The 23,563-nt window shown below is 29.1% G+C and overlaps 1 protein-coding gene across 1 annotated transcript in view; it reads left to right on the forward strand.

The window, feature by feature from the left end:
• LOC107436603 (beta-alanine transporter) overlaps positions 1-23,004 on the forward strand; it is a 164,787-nt gene extending 141,783 nt beyond the window's left edge. Inside the window, exons 7-11 of the mRNA XM_071179363.2 lie at positions 3,908-4,122; positions 5,218-5,396; positions 9,066-9,244; positions 10,299-10,361; positions 22,672-23,004. Coding sequence (XP_071035464.2) covers positions 3,908-4,122; positions 5,218-5,396; positions 9,066-9,244; positions 10,299-10,361; positions 22,672-22,804 — 769 coding nt within the window. The 3' untranslated portion in view covers positions 22,805-23,004. The remainder of the gene's footprint in view (positions 1-3,907; positions 4,123-5,217; positions 5,397-9,065; positions 9,245-10,298; positions 10,362-22,671) is intronic.
• The last annotated feature ends 559 nt before the right edge of the window (positions 23,005-23,563 follow it).

Here is a 23,563-nt window from a genome sequence, read left to right on the forward strand (position 1 = left end):
CAGCATGCTCTCCCTTCCTATTAAAAATAAAAAGGTAAGAACTATTTCAATGACTCGTGAGTCGTATAAAAATCAAATTTTATCTATTTTATTCGAAAATATCAGTCTATATGATACAAAATTTTCTTTTTTATACAGCATGCTCTCCCTTCCTATTAAAAATAAAAAGGTAAGAACTATTTCAATGACTCGTGAGTCGTATAAAAATCAAATTTTATCTATTTTATTCGAAAATATCAGTCTATATGATACAAAATTTTCTTTTTTATACAGCATGCTCTCCCTTCCTATTAAAAATAAAAAGGTAAGAACTATTTCAATGACTCGTGAGTCGTATAAAAATCAAATTTTATCTATTTTATTCGAAAATATCGGTCTATATGATACAAAATTTTCTTTTTTATACAGCGTGCTCTCCCTTCCTATTAAAAATAAAAAGGTAAGAACTATTTCAATGACTCGTGAGTCGTATAAAAATCAAATTTTATCTATTTTATTCGAAAATATCGGTCTATATGATACAAAATTTTCTTTTTTATACAGCATGCTCTCCCTTCCTATTAAAAATAAAAAGGTAAGAACTATTTCAATGACTCGTGAGTCGTATAAAAATCAAATTTTATCTATTTCATTCGAAAATATCAGTCTATATGATACAAAATTTTCTTTTTTATACAGCATGCTCTCCCTTCCTATTAAAAATAAAAAGGTAAGAACTATTTCAATGACTCGTGAGTCGTATAAAAATAAAATTTTATCTATTTTATTCGAAAATATCAGTCTATATGATACAAAATTTTCTTTTTTATACAGCATGCTCTCCCTTCCTATTAAAAATAAAAAGGTAAGAACTATTTCAATGACTCGTGAGTCGTATAAAAATCAAATTTTATCTATTTTATTCTTGAAGGAAGTAAAAAATATATATAGTTATTGAATAGTTATAGTACTACTCAAACAATATTCTGTTAATGATTCCCAAATAAACTGACTGGTTTTCAAAAACGCACGAACAAATGCGTAAGTAAAGCGCCTGTATTACGGTGTTAGAATTAAAGATTTACTATGCAAATTAACCATTTTAACTGTCAACCGCATTCAGACTTCTAAGTTTCACTTAACCATTGAATAGGAAACATTGCATTAGCATCTGCACAAATTATGAGGACGCATTGATCGCTAAAAATATATTTTTAATTAAGTAATGATATTAGGTGCCACTATAGTATTAGAGAAATATTTATTAAATGATAAGGAAATGAATATTAAGTGATTTATTAAATTTAAATACATTTTCGTATTTATTTAAGAGTTCTGTGTTTACTCTCTCAGAAGTGTAAACAAACTTACATATGGTTTTAATATTTATTTTAGAAAATAATTCTTTCGATCCATAGAATATGGATTTAAAAATTAAATTGAGAAAGAATCTGTGGATGATGATTTATCTTACTTGTTTGTATTAAATTAAAAATTTTATACCTTTCAGCAGTTCTTGTAGAAGTTGTTATTACATATTTATTAATAATTCTTATATCTCTAATTATGCTCAAATATTTGCCAATATTATATAATTTAAAAAAAAATATGTTTCATTTAACAATTAATAATTTATTTAGTAATGATATATATTTAATACTAATCAAATACTTATTTATTTTAAAATAGGAATATAAAGATACTGCCGTGGAATTAAATATTTAAATAATATTATATAATAATAACGAAAAATAAAGTCTGAAAATGTAATCTTGATTAATAAAACATTATATTTACTACAACAATGCAGTTCTTAAAAAATTCACTAAGTTGATTCTTATGAAAGACTGCTTATGGTTTAAAGAATTTTTGAACACTTCAAAAACTTTTCTTTTTATCTCTAAAACTGATATATCTAAACGTATGCGCGCTAAAATTGCCGCGATATGGTGTTATACATAATCTGTATAACAAACATATTTTCTATTAGTCAATATGTATACCATCGGTTTTGGTCAAATTTGTAATTATTGTATTGTAAATATAATAAAAACAACTTCGTGTTTTTATTATATTTACAATAAAAACAACTTCGTGTTAAAACAACCAAAACAATCAACTCGTCAAATTTTTATTCTGAACGTAGTATTTAATTATTTACAAGTTTTTTGGAAAATGGGCACAACTCGAAATACATCTTTTAGGAAAATTGAAAGGTGTGTCCAGAATTAAATGCTCTCGAACAAACTGCAAACTCACTGTGAGGCGTTTAGTGTCTGTTTCCTAATTCTGTGATACGAACTTCGGACTTATATTTTTATTTTTTTGATAATTACTTAACGACGTGTTATAGCACGTCATTGGCGATTTTGTGACAATAGCATCTTGATTGCGTGATTACTTATTCAAACCTGTCTACTCTCTTAAGTACTCTTGTAAAAAAATCCTGTTCATGATTTCCTTTCATTATAAAAAAAGAGAAATCAAAGTAGATTAAAATTAAGTAAATCATAATACGCGTCAACTAAAAGAAGCAAAAAATCGAAGCAATTCAGTAGTAGTGAAATATAAGGCAATTTTTTTTCACGAGAGTAATTTTGACTGTCTCTCATCTAGAAATAATAACTATTGCTGACCGTTCAACCTAGGGAGATGATAGACTTTGGAGAGCTCATACCTCCTACGGCAGGGGTGGCGAACATTTATACACCAGCGTGCATTATACTTCTCTAAAAAATTGCTATTAATTGCTGAACATTTATACTTCTCTAAAAAATTGCTTAATGAGGTCATAGTCGTGTCGTCAAATAATTTTGACTTCGTGATTATTGGGAAAATAATACTAAATACTATCAACTCAAAACTCTTTATTTACATTGAAAAAAAATACATTTTGCAATGTCTCAATTATACAAGTAATTCAACTTAAAGTAACATCAATGTGACTTTTGTTGTTGCAGATTAGATGACCAATAACTTATATTAGGTTCTAAGATGTTAGTTTAAGCAGGACTGTTGATTTTTTTTTGCTAGTTATTTATTGTTAGCTTGTTTTTTACGGTTATTAATTGTTTTTTAGAATTAATTTTTAATTTCTTTATTAGTAATTGTTTAATATTTTGTTTGTTTTTTGTGAATTTTAATTTAATTGTTTCATAGCGTAATAACATTTGTGTAATAACAATTGTGATCGGTGGAGTGCCCAAAATATTGTGTCGCGTGCCATTGGTTCGCTATCCCTGTCCTACGGGATGCCATTCTGCTCAAGATTCGTCATCGACGAGAATTCTTTCTTCGCTTACTATTACAGTTGGATCCCAATTTAACGAATTCATGGATACCGAAAATATTATTTGCTAAATCGGTGATAATTAACTAACCTTATGAAATGTTCGAACATCTCTAATAAGCAAATACACAAAATAAATAGAAATCTTACACATTTTATTCCGGAACTTAGAAAACAACGAATGATAAATCGCTGATTAAGTTGAAATTTTAAAGCATTTCGTGAATAAGATTTGCTTACTTCCATGATTTCTTACAATGAAAAGTTTTTTTTTGACGTCATGAAGAGAAGAAAACACTCCTTCATTTACATCTTGCTGCATTGGGTAAGTTTTCACTGTTTCCAAACAATACAAAGCACCAGTAAAAAGTAACAGTTTTCACTGGAGATTCATTATCATTGACTTCTGTGTCAGAGACGCTAGTCATTGTTTCCTATAAATCTACCTCATTACCTTCGTAAATTCATTAAATCGCGAAATTCTATAAATAGGGTTTTTTTAAACCGAGGCCTACTTTTCTGTGTAATTCGCAATTTAAAAAAATAATTTATGGTTTGACCTTCTCACAGTAGGCGTACAGTTTATTAATACCTGTTTACAACAATTGAAAATGTATTTTCGAATCGTTTTCTCATTAGGTTTACTACCACCACTGCTAGTGTAGGATTGACGTTATACTCACTCGAATTAGAAGGTGACCTATATCTGAATTTTTTCATGTCCGCTGGAGCTGAAGTAGCAGCAGCCGCCGTTATTGTGAGTGTTGTCGGCCGTTGTGGCAGACGGTGCTCTTTCTGTCTAAGTTCTGCCCTCGGCGGAGCACTCACCCTCTCAATTGCCACAACACAAACAGGTAAGGTTTTATTAATTTATTTTTAAATATAATATTCAATAGGAAAGCTAGATGTATCAAAGTATAGTCTGTGCTCTTTAGTACGACACCCATTACAGCTACCGATGCATGTTTCCATAGTCCTTACCCATGCCGATCATACTGTGTAGGGATCAGGGAACTGGCCTTGAATCGGAAAGGTTCTGGGTTCGAATCCCGGGCAAGGAATGGATGTTCTTTAATTCTCTGTTCTATATGTCCCTACTGTGGGATCAACGTTGGCCCACCTAATATGGTGCCCCTGAAGGAGTGGCCAACAAATCTACCATGTAAAATACCTGAATTGACAAAATTTTAACACAGGAGGGTATTGGAAGTTAAAAAAAATTAATAACCATTAAAGCGCCCGCACTGAAATGTTCAATCCAATATATTGACTGAAATCTAACAATCTGATTTAGATAAAGTTTGTAAGAAATTATTTTTGCCAATTTCTCCTTTGATGCACCACTCAATAAGTATGAACATCAGGAATTAAATTCATAGAAATATGACCCCCTGATTTCTGATCCTAAGTGGTCATAATTTATAGCCATTTATAATCTGTGTCACTTCTTTTTCAAAAGATTCAATAAATTTATCATACTTTTCTTCTTTGAAAATTATATTGACTCTTTTAGTGAAATGTCAGTCTCTTGTGCGTTTTATACCTTCAAAATAAACTTTGGTTCTTTGCTATTTATCTTGACGTTTTTTGTAATTAATTGAAAATGACAATCTCAAACCATCATATTATTTTTACTGCATTTTTCACCTTTCAAAGAGATATTTTGAAAGATACTTTTAGATGGTAGTTTTAGACATCTATATTAACAAAGACAAAAAAAAAAAGTACAAAGACAAAAAAAAAGTTGTGTTTTGACCAGTTTTTCTGTCTGTTTTAGCTACGTGTTAATATTTACGGCATTTTTAAGCCACACTCACACTATAACGACCTCACGTTTTAATATCCGTAATCCTCGGCAATCGTTATATCGGGCTTCGGCATTAATTTGTGGAGTTTATAACTTTACAGACATAGATAATTAATCAGCAACATATTTTTTATTTATTTAGATACTACGTCCCGCTTAACAATGTTTGTGGTGGCCAAACTTAGCATATCTTCATCCTCAGTTGTTTTGCCGTTGTGGACCGGAGAACTGCTACCAGTCGTTGTCCGATCTGTTGGAATGCGTATGGTCGACGTCATAGGCTTAATAGGGCCAATAGCCCTGCCATTTCTCTTTAATCAGGTAAATTTTTCCATCAATTACTTGCTCTTATGAGACACACAAAATTTAAAATAGGCTTTAGTGAATCCCAAAGAAATAATTTTTAGCTGCGCTAAATTTTCTTATACTTTATATGTGAAAGAATGGGTAAATAAAGAGTTACTTATTCTAAGGTTTAGTGTAAACACAACCAGTGTCAAGATTTTAAAATATTGACAACCATTTTAATCTGCATTAACTTTATGTGAAAGAATGGGTAAATAAAGAGTTACCCTTTCAATGGTTTATTGCAACCAGGCTCTAGTGCGACGTAAATGAGCTACAACAACATCAAACACAACCAGTGTTAAGATTTTAAAATATTGACAACCATTTCAATCTGCGCTAACTTTATTTTATAATTTATATGTGATTGAATGGGTAAATTAAGAGTTACTAATTCTAAAGTTTAGTGTAAACACAACAAGTATCAAGATTTTAAAATATTGATAATTACTTTTACCTATTAAGCCCAAAATCAGGCCGGCTGTTCAACGACGGTTATAAAATAAAATATATTTATCCTTGCAAGTGCATTGCTGTATTTTAAGTTATGACTGAAATCAGTTTAAATTTAAATTAGTAAAAGATATAGAAATTTTTTTAAAAAATTATTAGAATACAAAAAATGTTTAATATTTATGACACATATTCTGGCTTTTACTTAGGCAAATGTTTAATTAAATTAGCACGTTAACAATATCGATTTCTGTAACAAAAAAGAAAATTTGATTAAAGCGAGGAAAAAAAATATCCTTGAATTCTGACATCACATAATTCAAATATTTCATTAATCAAATTTAAAAAGTTTTCAAACTTGTACTCTTTTTTTATATTAGGACTAATTGCTCCACTAAGAAGAGAAGAAATAGTTCAATATGTTTGCATAAATGCAGTTTTTTTTTTTAAATTACTTAACTCCAGGGTAAGAAGTTACATGAAAAAAAAAACTAATTCCATCCTTTTTTTTTTTTTTGCTTGAATGTAATTTTTTTTTCTTATTAATTCAGCTAAATACCTAAAATAGAAAATGGCTCTAACTCCCTATTTTAAAGGACAAGTGTAAAAGCCAAGGTGAAAAAAAAAGAATTCTTTTTTATCATTTTCTTCATTGAATTGCTCTTGGGATAAAATATTAATTAAACTTCCCATAATTTTTCCTAATTGGGAAGCACTTGCTCGTTCGAGGTGATTAAAAATCCTTGAATAAATAAAAGGAATCGGCGGCAAAAGTACACGTGAATTTAATTGAAGTCAGAATAATAAAAAAAAAAATGTGGTGATGTTTGGTTAATGATATTTTTTTTCTTTTTTGCTAAAATTAGCATTTAAAAACTAGCTGTTGGAATAAAGGTCCCTAAATTCATTTCAGGTACGTGCAAGTCATACATTTTGACGTCCATCCTAACAAACTTTATTTTGATATAAAAAAAAAGATCATTTGATGAAATTTTTAAAAATGATTACATTTCTTACATCCTCTTACTAATATGTATTAACTATCAATAATCATTTATATATTTATCAGGACTTCTAGGGAAATTTTTGTTAATCAAATTAAATTATCCGTAGTTTTCAAATATATAAGTGATTTCATTGTATCTTTACTGTATAGTATACTCTCGTTATCTCAAACTTCGACACATAAAAAGTTAATTTGAATTCCTATGTCGAAGAGTTTCTTCTTAAAATCTTGTTATGTCGAATATTTACGAAATATGAAATGAATTTAAAAAAAAAATGCAAAATGTAAGTTTATTGTAAACCAATTCTTTTCTATTTAATGCATTATTATTTGTATCTTACTTATCTTAAAAATGAAATTATCATTACTGTATTTAGATTTGTAGTCAACTATCATTACATACATATTTATAATTAATTATTTTTATGTTTCATAACTCTACTTTTTAGAGTACTATCTTAGAATATATTTTTCTTCTTTTTAGAACATATTTAGTTCTGAACTTGTTATCTCGAAAACTCGCTATCTCGAATTTTTTTAATGTCCCTTCAACTTTGAAATATTGAAAGAATACTGTATATAAAATAGATATATGGATTGCGCAAATAAAAGAAGCAGAAAAATTGAAGGGTTACGACTAAAATGTTCAAAACTAATACACATCGAGACAAGCTGATTTTTCTTTTTCTCTTCCCCAGTGCGCGCATTTTCAAAATTTACTCATAATAAGAATTTATATGATTCTTATGCTCCTTCTGATTAAATTCTTCATAATTACTGCTATTCTTACCGATAAAATCAGTATTTGCTTGTTGTCTCTTCTTTTAACAAGATTATAAACGATATTAATGTGAAACATTCTACATCAGCGGTGCATTGCTAAAGAGTTAGGTTTGCCGAGAGTATAGTAATCTAGTTTCCGATTTCAAGATTCAGCGTATTTGTTCCTCGAGCAGATGTTCATTTTGCTTTGATGTCTGGAGCCGTAAATGCCCTCCTCCCCTCCCCTCAAGTAACTGCATTTAGTCCTTTTCAAACATTAACAAAAACGGGTAAAATCATTTGAACCTTCTCCAGTTTCATTTAAATTTTTAATAAAATTTCAACAATCACAAAGTTATATTAACTACATTAGAAAGAACTGATGACTTTCTCAAAATTATGGAGTTTTTGTCTTTGCTATCTAATGTGTATGTCAGGGGTGGCGAACCTTTATACACCAACGTGCCATTTTCTCTAAAAAATTGCTTAATGAGGTCATAGACGTGCCGTCAAATAATTTTGACTTCGTGATTATTGGGAAAATAATATTACTAAATACTATCAACCCAAAACTCTTTATTTACATTTAAAAAAAAAAATACATTTTGCAATATCTCAGTTATACGCGTAATTCAACTTTCAAGTAACATCAGTGTAACTTCTGTTGTTGCATATTTGATGACAAATAACTTATTTTAGGTTGTAAGATGTTAGTTTAAGCAGGACTGCTAATTTTTGTTTTGCTAGTTATTTCTTGTTTTTTAGCTTGTTTTTTATGGTTATTAATTGTTTTTTTAGCATTAATTTTTAATTTTTTTATTAATAATTGTTTATTTTTTGTGAATTTGAATTTAATTTTTACATATGCTTCATAGTGTAACAACAATTGTGATCGGTGGAGTGCCCAAAATATTGTGCGGCGTGCCATAAATGGCACGCGTGCCATTGGTTCGCCATCCCTGGTGTATCTGATTGGTTGTATACTATCCTGATGTGACCGGGATGTATCAGTGATGAGGTCTTCCAGTACAAAAAGTTGAAGGTCCATACTTTTAAACTCATTTACACTAAACAAGATTGATACTGTAAACACCACATCAAGCTGAGGTGATACTTTAAATTATGTATCAAATAAATATTGATACTGTAAACTTTATATTAAATCACGGTTCAAATGTAAACGCTACAACAGCTCAAGGTTGATACTGTCAATTTTACATCAAACCAAATATATATTGACACCTTAAACACTTCATTGAACCAAAGTTGATGTTTTAAACATTACATCAAACTAAGATTAATGCCTTAAATACAACTTCAATCCAAGTATGCATCATACTTGTTGAATTATACTTGTTGAATTATACTTTTTGTACCAAAAAATTAGATTAAGCTTTAAATTAGTCAATTTCATTTTACTTCAGGGTCGAAAAACTCCGGGCATACCACTGTTGACTCTAGGCTCCCTTCAGATTGCTGGAGCTTTAGTTGCCTTATTGCTTCCAGAAACAATACATCATAAAACTCTTTACACAATGAAGGATGGAGAAGAGTTTGGAAAACATAGAACGTGGAGTGATTGCTTGCGTGTGGGACCTCCCAGGTATCATTAGTATTTATTTATTATATCGTGAACATCCAATTAGATACAATTCTGTGCCAAATTAACAATTTTACGATTGTATACTTTTCTTTACAAAAATAGAAATTAGTAATCCAATGAATAATTCTTTTTGGAGAAACAAGCTGTTCGATTACACAATAATACGTTTTTAATGTATATGATTCTGTCTTAAATCCTATCAATGCAATTTTTTAGACGCTTAAGTGGCAATAAACAGTATTAAAAGTCATTTAAAATAATGTGTACATCTTACCACTTTTTATCATAAAAGCACTGCACACATTGAGTCATTTTTATATTTTCATTAAAGAATGAATAAAATCTTAAAAATTAAATAAGTAAATCACAAGAAATTAGTTTTGAGTTTTTTGCCATTATGTTAAAAAATTTAAGACTATGTAAAATGTCTTGATTTCTTAGAAAGGTTTATATTTTTTTCCTCTTTTTGTAGAAACAACATTGGAAACATTTTGAAAATTAAATTGATCAAATCAATCTTATTTTTGAATTTTTAAATTTTTGTACATTTAAGGTTTTTCTAAAAAAAAAATATTGAACACTAACAATGTAAAAATTTAAATTTTTTCTGATGAAAGGCTTCTGATCAGATCTTTTTTCTGATAAAATGATTGTTATTTTATTCTTATAGTTTGCTTGAGTTCGTGAGTCTATATATATTTTGCAGGCTAATTCGAAAATCCGGCTTCTTGCAAACTGCTGACGTACTTTCAGAATACACTTTCAAGGCTCGTTTCATTAAGCCTAACAATTTGAAATGTCAGTTAGCTAAATGCCGTCTTTTTTTAATTGACTTACGACGGGGGGTACAAATTTGACTATAATAACTGACTTTTAATATACTACATCACAATAAAAAAATTCTATATTTTAGTTAAGTCTTCAGAAAGTAAACTTGAAGTTAAAAAAAAGGTGTCCTTAATTAAAAGGTCCTAAATTAATATTTAAGCAAAGAAAATATGATTTATAGAGTTATAAAAAACAAATTTCTTTTGATCTTATTGCTGTTTTATAGGCAAGAAGCAAAGAATGGAATCCTAAAAAACAGAGGTCCCCAGCCACAATCTCCAATACTAAGGTAACGTTCTTATTCAATATTTTTACAAATTTCCTGCACATTTTTAAAAAATAAAATTAAAAAAAATTCTGCCAGTTTACCAATATAATCATATAGTAGAGCAATGAAACAATATTTTCTCTGTAAATTTGATACTAACTGTTTAATGTTGCAACACAGCAGAATAAAAAAGAGTTTTTTTAATACAGAGTTGTAACTCTCTATTAGCAGAATAACAGAAAATTACACAGAGAGTGCTTGATCAATAATCTTCGTTGCTCGATTCAAAGAAACCTGTTACAGAAATATCCCTCAATAAATTCAGAGAAAAAATAATATAGAAAACCACTTATTTTTAAAAAGATATTTTTTATGGCCTTCTATTGACACTGGAGTCTTCGTAGGGAAAGAATTATGGGAAGTAGCTTCAAAGAAATAAAGATATCGCATACGGTTTATTCAACATCTGATTACTTATTTTTTAGCTATTATATAAAATTATTAAAACAGGTTTTGAATAATGTTTAAATGTGATAAATCTTTTTATTCTTCTGTTATATGGCGTTGTCCGAAAAAATCTGAGGTCTTGTCAGTCGGAAAATATCCAGGTAGTAAAAAAATACTATAATTAACAGACTAAGGTAACTAAATATCTCATCAAAGTTCGATACAGTATTTCAACTGTAAATAATGGCCCGGAAAAGTTCAGAGAAGCATGATCTAAGTATTTTTTGTGATTTCCGATATTAAATCTGATATACTAAATAAATTTATTTGAAGTTTAAGTAATATTAAATTCAAACTTACTATAATTTTCCTTAATTTTCAAACCTCCGTAAGAGCAGGAATATTGTAAGTATAAGTTAATGCTATAGATAAATATTTCAGTATCAAAAATAAATTTATTTTCATTATTTCAATATATACCCAATTTCATCCCACCAAATCAGACACTAGCAAAATAATTGATTTTCCCACAAAAATCAAGTTTATTTCTCATTAATTAATATTTATTTTCGAAATTAGAGACTAATTTATGATTTATGAAATTGATTAACTACCATATGATTCATGAAATTGATTAACTATGACTATGAATAGATTAACTATGATTTATAAAAAAATTTCATTTTATTCACTGAGCTGCGTAGGAGAAAAAAAGGGAATTTGAAAATCCGTCAAACTCGGAGAACTTTCCCATATCTTAAAGATAATGATATAAATCATTTTATACTTTCTTGTATAAAGTCACAAACTATGAAATAGAGTTTACCATACTTTTATCGGCAGTTCAATCCTTTCTGTTGATTTTTGATATGCAGAAAATATTTTTTTTCTCTCTCAAAATGGAAACGACAATATTATAATTCAGTTGGTGGTAAATTCACGTGGGACCTCATGTCACGATGAGAAAAATATTTTCCCCACTTCATCTATATCAAACGCATTTAGAATGTAAAAATATCAATAACATATATTTTTTGTTGATTCGAAGAACCAATATGTGTAAAAGATATTAAAAACAGAATATTTTTCTGGAATATTTTCTATAATATGAATTTTTTTTATTTGAGAGTTAAGTAAACAAATTAAGATCTCTCAGTTTTTTTTTCAAAATATTTTGCATGTTTATATCTCAATTTACATAAAACGTTCAATTTATTGAACTATTAGAGTGAAAACTGTTAAAATAAAAATGATATTTCTTTAGAAAATGTGATGATATTCAAAAATATGAAACATGATTTATAAATTAAATTTTTTGAAGTTAAGTAAACAGAAATAATTTATTTAATATTAACTAACACTTAACAAACTTTCGTAACACAATCTGCATGTATTTGATAAAGCAATTAATTTTTATTTTAATTAAGTCAAATAAAAATATTTAAAACATGTTTTAAAGAGTACAATAGTGATAATGTTTTTTTAAAAATAATATTTTGCCCTAACTTAATTAGGCTTAATAACCATACTGTGTGTTTTCTTATTAGGATTATTATTTATAAAATATAAACAAAGCTATTAAAATGGAGCTGCATTTTAAAAGGAGGCAGTGAAGCGAACAATAAATTTCATATATTTGAAGAGCGACGGTGGCCAAAAGAGGCAATTCAGGAAAGGATACATTTCCTAGCGGAATGGAGATGAGGTCAGAAGGAGATGTTATTAACAAGTAAATCTGAATTCCTATGAATGAAACAAGACTCGTTGACATTAAAACTAACTGACGTGCAGGAATGGAAAGATGCAACTTCGAGAACATCAAAATAGAGATGTTATACATAATATATAAGATATATAATTAAATTAATGCTTTTAAAAATTGTAATTCTAAGTCCTATATAGTTTCTTTTAAACAAAATAAGTTAATAAAGGAAAATAAAACAAATATCGCATAATTTGGAGAATACTAAAAAATTCAATACTACTAGTTTATCAAAATAATTTTAAGATTCGTAGGCTTATTAAAAAGACCAGGCACTTTGTAAAATACACTGCAATAAGTCTATCAAACGACTTAGGCAGTTTGCTAAGTGCTGGACTTTCTAATTAGATTACGTCATATAGAATAATCAGTCATACAGAAATAATCAGTTTTACAAGCATTTGTATAATTTCCTTTGTTGTTTTACAAAAAAGAATCTTCTAAAAGGGTGAGTTAAAATTATCAGTTTCATCTACGATAAATTCATTTTTGTCAACTATATTATATTTAAACATAAATGTACAAACACTGCAATATTTCTGCCATACTTCTTATAGGAACACAATGCATAGACTAATCATACTTATTATAACTTCTGAAATCTTTGTTTCATTCTATTCAGCAACATTCGTTTTATTAAGGGAATTATATTCGTTTTATTTATTTATTATTATTATTTAATAATCTTAACGATTAAATATCGTTAAGTCTTAATAATGTAAATTCTAAGCTGTTTTTCAAAATTATTCGAACAGAACTATTACTAGAGAATTATGAATAGATTTTTTATTAATAGATCAGAATTATTAATCGAGTTAGTAATTTTGAAAATTACCATTGCTCTCTCTGTATGTTTTATTCAACTTTCAATGAATAAAACAAAACGAAATTTTTTTAATTAAATTCGTCAAATACTAAGCAGGAAATTGCGTACTTAGCATAGACGGAAGCAGAGTATTTATTTTTTAAAATTTTTTATTTGAAGAGGAATCTTAATGTACTGTTCGGTCTTACTTAGCAATTCAATTTGATCTATCGATTATTACAATAGAGCCCTCTGCAGACGAACGCTTTAATTAGTTTATTAAACTTCGTTTCTCCTGCTAGCCAGTCGTGTTTCTTCTTCTTCAGGAGCGCAACAGCCCTTTGCAGGCCTTGGCTGCCTCAACAGCACGCCTTCTCCAGCTCCCTCTGCCCATGGCAACTCCCCTCCAGTTCTTAAGTTTTAGGACTTTGAGGTCGTTTTCGGTGTCGTTGAGCCGAGTAGGTGGTCTACCTCTAGAGCGGGACCCCTGAGGGTTCTTGAAGGTGGCAATTTTTACAGGGCTATCTTCAGAGCCTCTCCAGATATGGCCGAGCCATCTTAGTCGGTTGCTTCGGATTATCTGCATAATTTGAGGATGTTTATAGAGCCCATAAAGTTCAAAGTTGTACCGTGTTCGCCAACATCCCCCCTCTGGTATGGCACCAAAGATAGTTCTAAGTATCTTTCTTTCAAACGTTTCTATCGGGCGTTGGACGTCAAGGTTTAAAGTCCAGGTTTCGTTTCCGTAAAGCAAGGCAGGCAGAATGAGTGTCTTATATAGTCGTGTTTATTATATTTTAAAAGCCAGTCGTGTTTATTATATTTTAAATTGTAAATTACTATTATGTAAACTATTTGTTGTAAATACTTAGATATTTAATAATTAAAAATTACATAGGCATATTTACTGCTTTGTCTTCATCTTGCAATTTAACCAGCGAATTTGGATATATATATATATCTAAAAGAACCTTTGGATTTGCATAAACAAATACTAAAATTACAATTTTTAAAAAATGCATTTTTTCCAAGCAAATTATTTACTTCAAAAAATAGTTAGAATTTTAACGGCTTCCCTATTTCTGAAATACATCCATCCAAACATATATTCTAAGTAACACATTTGAGAGTATGTTCATTTGAGAACTAATGACTTCAATTTCATATTCATAAATTGAAACAAAAAAATATTTTCAAGCAATTTAACCCATTTCCTTTGAAATTATAACAGCATGTATGAAAAAGATCTATACATCCACCGCTTGTACTTTTATTTTATTTATAGATTCTTTCATAATTAATTGATTTGATTAATTCGTTGATAAAGTAGAAAAAATCTTAAATGTAATGGAAAGTGCAGTTATAATAACCATGAAATTAAAAATTTTAAGATACTAGAATAAAAATTGTTAACCTTTCGAATTATTCATATCACATCTAAGTACATGGAATTTCAATCACTAATCAAAAGTTATTACAGCATAAAATTTTAAAAAAAAGTACATTTTATTAAAATTGTAATGAGTGTTATGACTAAAATAACTTCTTCAATAATATGTTTATCATAGAGAAAAGTGCCCTGCAGACTTTTAAAGATGTAAAAGACATAACAAACACAGCCTATTTCAGTATTCGTGCGTCAATTTAATAAAAAAAAACAATTGTTTGCATTACAATGTGTGCCTCAAAAACAATTTCTTTCGATTTTTATATCGTCACCATTTTACTTCGTTTTGGGACAAGAACTTTAATAAACTGAAATTTACCTCTTTTTTTCTCAATAAAAAGAACTACATAAAAATTCGGAGATCTCAATAAAATGCATACTCTGTTTTAAGCAGTACATATTTTCTTTTTACAAAACTAATAACTGATAGGGAATAAAACTAAGACGATAGAATAGAAACAAGTCACGGTGATAGAATAGCTAGAGGCATTGTCGAAGGAAAAAGAAAAAAAAATTCTATGAAATCTAAAGCAAAATATGTTTTGTCATTTTTTTCTCTTTCTTCCAAAACTCCAAATGTTCTTCAGGATTATTTTTGATGCGACAACTGTTCTCAAATATTTCTTTATAAAAGCAACCAATCAGAAATAGTTTTAAATTTGAATAAAGTTATAGAGCGCCCAAAAGAGCACAATAAATACCTCATCAGTCTACATAATAAGATTTCAATTCTCCAATTAAAAAAACCCTTCCTTCCATGTCAAAACACAAAATGAAAAAGGGAAACACATCTGTGTAGAAGAGAATTACAAACAAGTTACAACAAAGGGGAAAATAAGGTTGATTAATGATAAAGAGGACATGAGGGAGGTAAAAAAGGAAGACAATATAATCTAAGGAAAGATAGGAGATAAGGAGACAAGATAATCAAACAAAAGGTGGGAGATGAGAAGCAGATATGAATTGGGTGAGAAGGTCAGGTGTTGCGAAAATCATATGTGGCGGTTAAATAGATTTCCAAAGATATAAAAATATTAGGATACTGGAAAGGTTATGAACAAAATTTTACCAAATTTTAAAAACAAGAAATGATTCCCAAAAATCTAAGTCAGCAGTTGAGAATCAGTGTTGATATATTTCAAGCGAAAAAGGCCTTAAACCGATAAAACATTAACTGTAAGTCCAGCAAAGAATGAATGGAAATCCAGTTTATAAATGAATGTTAAATATATTAATTTTGAGCCGGCCAGGTGGCCGAGCGGTTAGCGTGCCTGACTGCGAAGCCATAGGCTGCGGGTTCGAATCCCGCTCTGGGCATGGATGTTTCTCTCTCTTTGTGCTGTCCTCTGTTGTGTGTGTGTATGATGTGTGAATGTGGCCCACCCTATAAACGGGTTTGTGGCAGTGTGGCGTGGGCAATGTTGCTCGCCTCCGTGACTTTGGTTCACAGGTGCCCACTGGGTAACGCGAAATGAGCAACAATTCTGGCATAGTATAGGCAAAGATTCAAATTCAGTGCCTGCCACTGAAAAAAAAAAAATATTAATTTTGAAAATTTATTTCAAGGTCTTTTAATCAAACTTTATAGGCACGTTAGGAATATACAATGGCAAAAAAATTAGTAAATGATCCAGAAATTATTGTTATCAATAGGATCTTCAATGACTTCCTTGAGTTTTAAATATCTGTGGTAATACATTTTATTATTCACCAACTCCTGTAATTTGATATCACTTTAAAATATTTGAATGCAAAATATATTAGTCACATGGTACAAAATCAGATAAGAGTAATTGTCATTGTTCAAGACGGATAGTTTTTCTTCGTCATTTTTTAATTTTCTAGAATGAAAAGCAGTACAGAATTTAAATTTTTAAAAAAACTTGATAGAAAAGAAAATTTGTCAAAACAAAAAATATGCTTAGTTATCTATTAACAGTGGAATGACTACTTGCTTTGTATTAACAATAGTTTCTAAATTCCTATAAAATGCTTCTTTTTTTGTAAAATCTTTTATGTTTATTTCAAAAAACATTTTAAAAAAATGGCGTGGACATAAATGTAACTAGTAAAACTAGAAATCGACTACATTTAAGTATTTTTCAGAAATAAGGGCAAGCAATCATTTTAAAGCAGTTATCTATGCCCAAAAAGCAAAATATTGAAAGTAACAATAAGTTGCTAAAATAAATGTGTGAAAAATTAAAAGCACATTTTATTATTAAAATAAATTATTTGATATCAAAAATTTTATTTTTTTAAAAAGAAAAAGTACTTGAACATTTTTACTATTTTTGAATGAAATAAGTATTTTAAATTTATACTGACTCACATGCTTCTAATTTCAAAACTAAATTAAATGTTTTGAAGGCACACGAAACCTCATAATTTTGAAGATTTTTTTGAAATGAAATTTCTCAGTAAATTTTATAAATTGTTTGACTTGATGATTAAATATGTAACAAAAAGTTTCATTCGTAAATTTAACGAAATTTTATAAAAGCATTATGTAATAATAAGAGAATATCGCGTGTCTAGTATCAGCAGAAAATCATCAAATTTTTTTCTAAAGGCAAATTTAATTTCAAATTTTATCAGAAAGAATATAAATCAATCTAAGAATCACTTTTAGATTTATATTCGTTAGTTTCAAAAAAAGTAAAAAACAAATCACTTTCGGTCATTGTTTCGCAAAATTTTGCTTTGCAATAATAGTAAACTTTTCTGTAATGATTAGTTTATCAAATAAATCTTTACCAATATCTTAAAATATGATATAAATTGAATGCGAAATTAAGACGTAAAGATTTAATACTTGTATAATTTAAAAATATTACATTAAGAAAATCTAATGCTTGTAGAAATCAATTCAAAATTACCGATACACGCAAGATAATAAATTTTTGATAATAATCACTTTACATTTTAGACAAAAATAATATATATATATTTTAAATGAGATAATTTTTAATGTTTTTTTACCCTCTTAATTTTGAAATGAATTGCTTTTATACTAAGTTAAATTAAATTAAATGCGTTTATTTGTTCCACTTATTTGTTCTTATTCAGATTCAAGCTTTTCATTTGATTATTTTCGTTAATAACGGTTGTTCGATATGAATTTTAATCTGAGAATAAATAAAAAAAGTAAATATTAATGAATTAAAAATATAACGAATAAATTAAAGAAAAGAGACAACGTATTCATTCTTTTATTCCGAACAAGAGAATAACAATTTAGAGTAACCCAAATCGAGAGGAAAAATAAGTATTTTGACTGAATATAGCAAGGATCCGATTTTTCACTCTCGGCAAAGAATAGAGAACAAAGTGAATATGGTTTATGAGCTTAAAGAAGAAATCGGAAGAATTCTCTTTATTGTTCTCAATTCTAAATTTCCTTTCAGTTCTATGATTCGAGAAAGCAATTTAATAGAATACCTTTGTCTTTATTTTAGATAAAATAGAACATTTCTTTTATGTTCTTTTGACGGCAAAGTTTACGTAAAGATTTAGAAGAAAACTGAAAAATATAAACTAATTTTTATTTTTATGTATACTTTATAGGTAGCTTTAAAGAAGAACAACACAGAGTAGATGCCTGTAAAAAAATAGTGATTTTTTAACGAATTTTGCAATGATTGAGATTAACTTAACCTAATAGTTTTTTTTATCATACTGTACACATTTTAATCTTCATTTCACCATGATGCTAATAGAAATATAGTCAAACCCCGCTATAGTGAATATGGTTTATAATGAACTAAATGTTCGGATATAGTGAACGAAATGTTCGCTCCCGTGCCTAGCTATACACATATAATATTATTTTTTGTGGATATAGTGAATTAAAAGTAGAGAGGAAAGTGGATATTATAAGCTTTTTTCTGTCTTCGACTGATTTTTTTCCTTCATTTTTTTTTGGGTAATTTTGAAATTTCAACATAAAATACACATACCGATTTTATAATCATTTATTGAGTAGAATGTAGCCATAAGAATTTTTTCTTGTTTGCTTCTTCTATCTCTGTTTCCCATCCTTAAATAAAGGCCATTCCTAAATTTTTTGTACGCAAGCCGAAGAGTAATAAAAAATAAAAGTTCATACATTTTCTATTACTACATATTGTTTTTTAATAATTTTTGTTTTTTTTTGTTGGTCATTTATTTAAATAACGTGTAATAAAAGGGATCAGTTTGGAAAAATTAGTTAAAATTGTTCGCAGTATGGATATAGTGAACTCCCGGTTATAGCGAACTGCAATTTCGGTCCCTTGAAGGTCCACTATAGCGGGGTTTGACTGTATTTTAAAAAAATAGCTATTAATTAATACAATATGTTCTTTAATTTGTATGTATATCAAGTTACAGATAATTAGGAAAATAAATTGAGAAAAAAATCATCCAAATTTGAGTCCGGTGTGACGTTGCATGTAATAAATTTTTTTTTTTTTTTGAAAAAAAAAAAAAAAAAAAAAAAAACTTTTTTTTGTTTCAGAAAATGACAGTGTTTTTAAAATTCAAAAATTCACAAATGGAAGTGAAAATCCAAAAAAAATAAATAAATTAAGTTACATCTTAGAGTATGACTCAAAACCAGTCAATCCAATAGAATAATCCTTACTTGCAACGGAAACTTTATTTAGTGTGACCGTTATGTCAAAATTTGAAGTAAATCTGTTGCAAATTGTACTAGTTAACAGATACAGCTAGCAGATAAACTCTGATTCGAGACATTTGCGTTTAAAGTTTTGTGAACAATAAACCTTATAAATATATAAAACTTTCCAACTAACTGCAATGTCTCAATGCCAGGGCCATAAGATGCATTTTAAAAGCTTCGAGTGCCAGTCTAGACTTTTTTTCCTTTTCGATCTACTTCGAAGACGCATATGTTTTCAGTGTAGCAACCAAAATTCTGCGGTCATCTTCATTTTGAACATACTCTTCATCTTTTGGGTCTGCATTTGTTAGAATTGTTCCGTAACTGTCCATAACCCGTTTCAAACTTCATTAAAAATTATTGCAGCTAAATAAGTTGCAATTTCAACTAGTTATATTGAAAGTAGCACAAATTATTCTCACATAATTTAAAGAATTTATTTAAACTAGTGAGCTGCACCCCCTGCTCGCTAATGCTCGCCAACCCCCGAAAATTGCTACGCAATCTTGTATGGTTTGCTTCACAAACCAAGCTCGCTTCGTTCGCTAACTTAGGTACATTGCAAATGCACAAAATTCTAAGAATTCAAAGCAATCATTCAAATCCATATAACAACTTTTGTTTTTAAAAAAAGTTATATCTTTTTAGTAAATACTAAGTCATTAAAATAAATTTGAACTCAAATAAAGACTCATTGACTGAGAATCATTTTTTAATGAATAACTAATAACAGTAATAAAACAAATAAATTCGAGATATAAATCAAAAATCGTCAAATAAATTCGTAATATGTTCGTAATCGTAATTCGTAATCGTCAAATAAATTCGTATAAATTCGTGAAAAAAAGCGCTTTCGACAAAATATTAAAATCGAGATCTAACGACAAAGACTACTCACTTCTGCCTAGCTTAATAGTATGAGATTGCCGCAGCTGAATTGTTATTTCAGTTTCCGTTTTTAAAAGCGCTATATGTTGAGCTACCTCAGCTAGATTTGGCATGTGACATTTTTAGCTGTAATCATTGGTCGATTTTCTAGCGTTGCCATTCGGAGAATTGTAATGAGGCGTTTTTTTGTCGCCGTGTAAGAACAATATATATATGGATGAAATAGTTAAAATAATAGTATTATTTTAAGATGTTTTGATAGGAGTGAGCAAATCCGTTAAACAACTGAGCGCAATAAGTTCAAATGATCATACATGTCACTGCAAATGCTGCATTAAAACATTAGAAATCTAATAAAATATTATGTAAAATAACACAATGCTTGAAAGCAATACCAAAAATTATGATATGAAAATATTGATGCAATATCAATATGGGGCACTCAAATATTATAAAGAGCATTTTTCAATTAGAGCAATTTCGTACCGATTCTTCCAATTTCTTCTTTAAGCTTCCACGCAACGATATCTACTTTGTTCTGTATAAACAAAGAAAATAAGTTGATTTCTATATTCAGTAAAAATTACCGTAATCTGCGTTTTGGTACTAGCTCGATTTGAGTTACACATATTATGCCGGATGTTCACTATACAAATGTTTTGAAATAATTGAGCTAGCGCAATGTTAACGTGCGGGATGTTGTCTCAAAGTGCTGAATCACTCTATTAAAAAATAGTAATTTTATCAAATTACTCTTAATGATACATAACTTTCACTAATATAGAGTCGTGGTGGCTCAGGAGATAGAGCACTTGCCTCCCAAAGAGGTGACCCGGACTCGAATCAGCCCCCGGCTCATACTAACCGCAGTGTTGACGCAAAATACCCTCAGTGGTTGGCGGATCATAAGGTAGGATCTTTGACCCTTGCCTTCAGGATTACTGTGGGAGGTTTTCCTCTCCGTGTAACGCAAATGCGTTAGTTCCATGAAAAAACATTTTAAGTTCACAAATTTCCCCCGATATTTGATCCAGGAGTTCCCTTATCCTCTGGATTGGGTTAAAAATTGCAAGGTTACAGAGTTGAACATTGATAGCCGTTAACTCAAATTTAGGTCGACTGTTCAACGACGGTTATAAAAAATATGAGTTTTATGCAGTGCCAATAAAAATACTGATCTATATTTTTCTATACCTCGTTGTCTTGATATCAAACGTCATAGTGATGTCATAATATCAAATAGTTCGAGTTGGCTGGTCTTTATAATCAAATTAATCACCTAACGTGCAATCTTAAAGAAGAGTCACGGGGAAGTAATAAAGTTGAGAAGAAAAGACGTTTAGATTAGCAGTTTCTTGAAATACTGTTTTTTATTTTATTTTCTTGGTAAATTCTTTGCTTCCGTTTCCAATTTTTAATTTAAAATTCATTTTGCAATCGGAATCTTGCCATTGAAGTGTGATTTATGCTTTAAGCATTTTTGTGTTTCTATGGAAAAGTCCACAAGGTATTATTACTTTACATGCAGGGGTCTGTTTAGAAGAAATTTGGGTCCGTTAACGGACCCTTCACAAAATATCTTTTCATAAAAACGAACCCTTCACAAAATGATTTTTCTTTTAATCGGACCCTTCACAAATTTGTTTATCTTCATTATTGTTTTATTAATCGAATAAACCCTAACCAGGGCAGAAAACAAGAAAGATGGATGTAAACGAATTAAGATTTGTCTTCGACAGACGCTTCTTCTAATTCGTACGAAATGAATATTCTGCGTTCAGCAGTATAGGCTAAATACCAAATATTTGTATGTTGCATCTCTAATTTAGAATGAAGACTTAATTTTTTAAATTAAAATTTTACAGTGCCGAGCATAATTTTGTGTCGATTTTCAATTTAAAAACTCCTTGAAAAAGTTTTTTGCAATTACCGGACCCTATTTGCACGAATTCAAAAGAGCGGACACTGGTTGAAAGAAAGTAAGTAATTTTTTCACAATTTCACGAAAACCGGGCCTTTCACAAAATGTCTGGACAGACCCCTGACATGAAATTGAAGAAAAAAATCTGTACTAGTAAAGTTAAAGCCTAAGTCAATGTCCGTTTTACGAGTTTTGATGTCCACTTCAAGGTATCTGAAGTTACTTAATTTTCAATAAATTTATCGATTATTCACCAATATCATCAATACGATATATCAAGTGAAGGGAAGTCTAGTCACTATTTAGCAAACATTCTTCAATTGATGGATAGAGAATCAATTAATCAAGTTGAAACCTATCTATCGCTTTTTGAACTTTTTTCTTCTTATTGTTTTCAGCTTGCTTCGACGTCAAGACAGTCTTCGCCGTACAAGCTCTGGATCAGGTGAGCAGGATCAATCAGATCCTCAATCGGAAAGTTCCACAGAGCAAGGACCTGTTATTGAAACTGTTAAAATAACTGTTGTCTAATTGTTTTTGTTTTTTTTAACCTCTTGCTCATAAATTAATTACGCATTTTCTAAAGAGGAAAAATATATTCAACACAGGTATCCATCAAAAGTTCAAATTTGTAAAATTTTTATGACGTTATAGATGACTCCTTTTAAATTAGGAATATGTATTGTTACTGATTGTAGCGATATCTTTTGTAAATAAATGGGAATTTCGAACTTGTTGCTGTATTTATTTATTTATTATTAAACATTTTATTAAGCGTATTACTTTTCTGCTGAAATTTCAGATTTTCTAGTCATATTTGTTATAGAAATCTAGAGTTTACCTTTTGTCTAAGTAGATCAGTGTTTCCCAGGGGTACGGGAACAGTTTAGCGGGGGTACACGTTCTTATGCGACTTGAAACAAACGAAAATGTCAAAAACTTTTATTTAAAAACAAATTTAGCCATGAAAATTTACGATTATGTATTTTTCTATAAGTTATTTCTTGCAGAGTTGACAGTTAATAATTAGTGGTGTCAACAGCCAGTTGTGATTTTTAACTTTTGTGCAATTTTTTTATTGTAAAGGTTTGTAATAAATTCTACTTATTTTGATTATTTATATAAAATATAATTTTTATTCCTAACATAGAATATGGTTGTTATCTACAAAACTTTGTACCAAAAAAGAAAAAGAAACATATTTTAAAAAAATACATTCATTTTTTTTAGTGGTACACAGCGTTACGAAAAATGTAGAAAGGGTACACAAAAGTCATAAGTTTGGGAAAC

The sequence above is a fragment of the Parasteatoda tepidariorum genome, chromosome 1 (assembly GCF_982258835.1).
Source record: "Parasteatoda tepidariorum strain Cologne lab strain chromosome 1, Ptep-v5.0, whole genome shotgun sequence".
Lineage (NCBI taxonomy): Eukaryota > Metazoa > Arthropoda > Arachnida > Araneae > Theridiidae > Parasteatoda > Parasteatoda tepidariorum.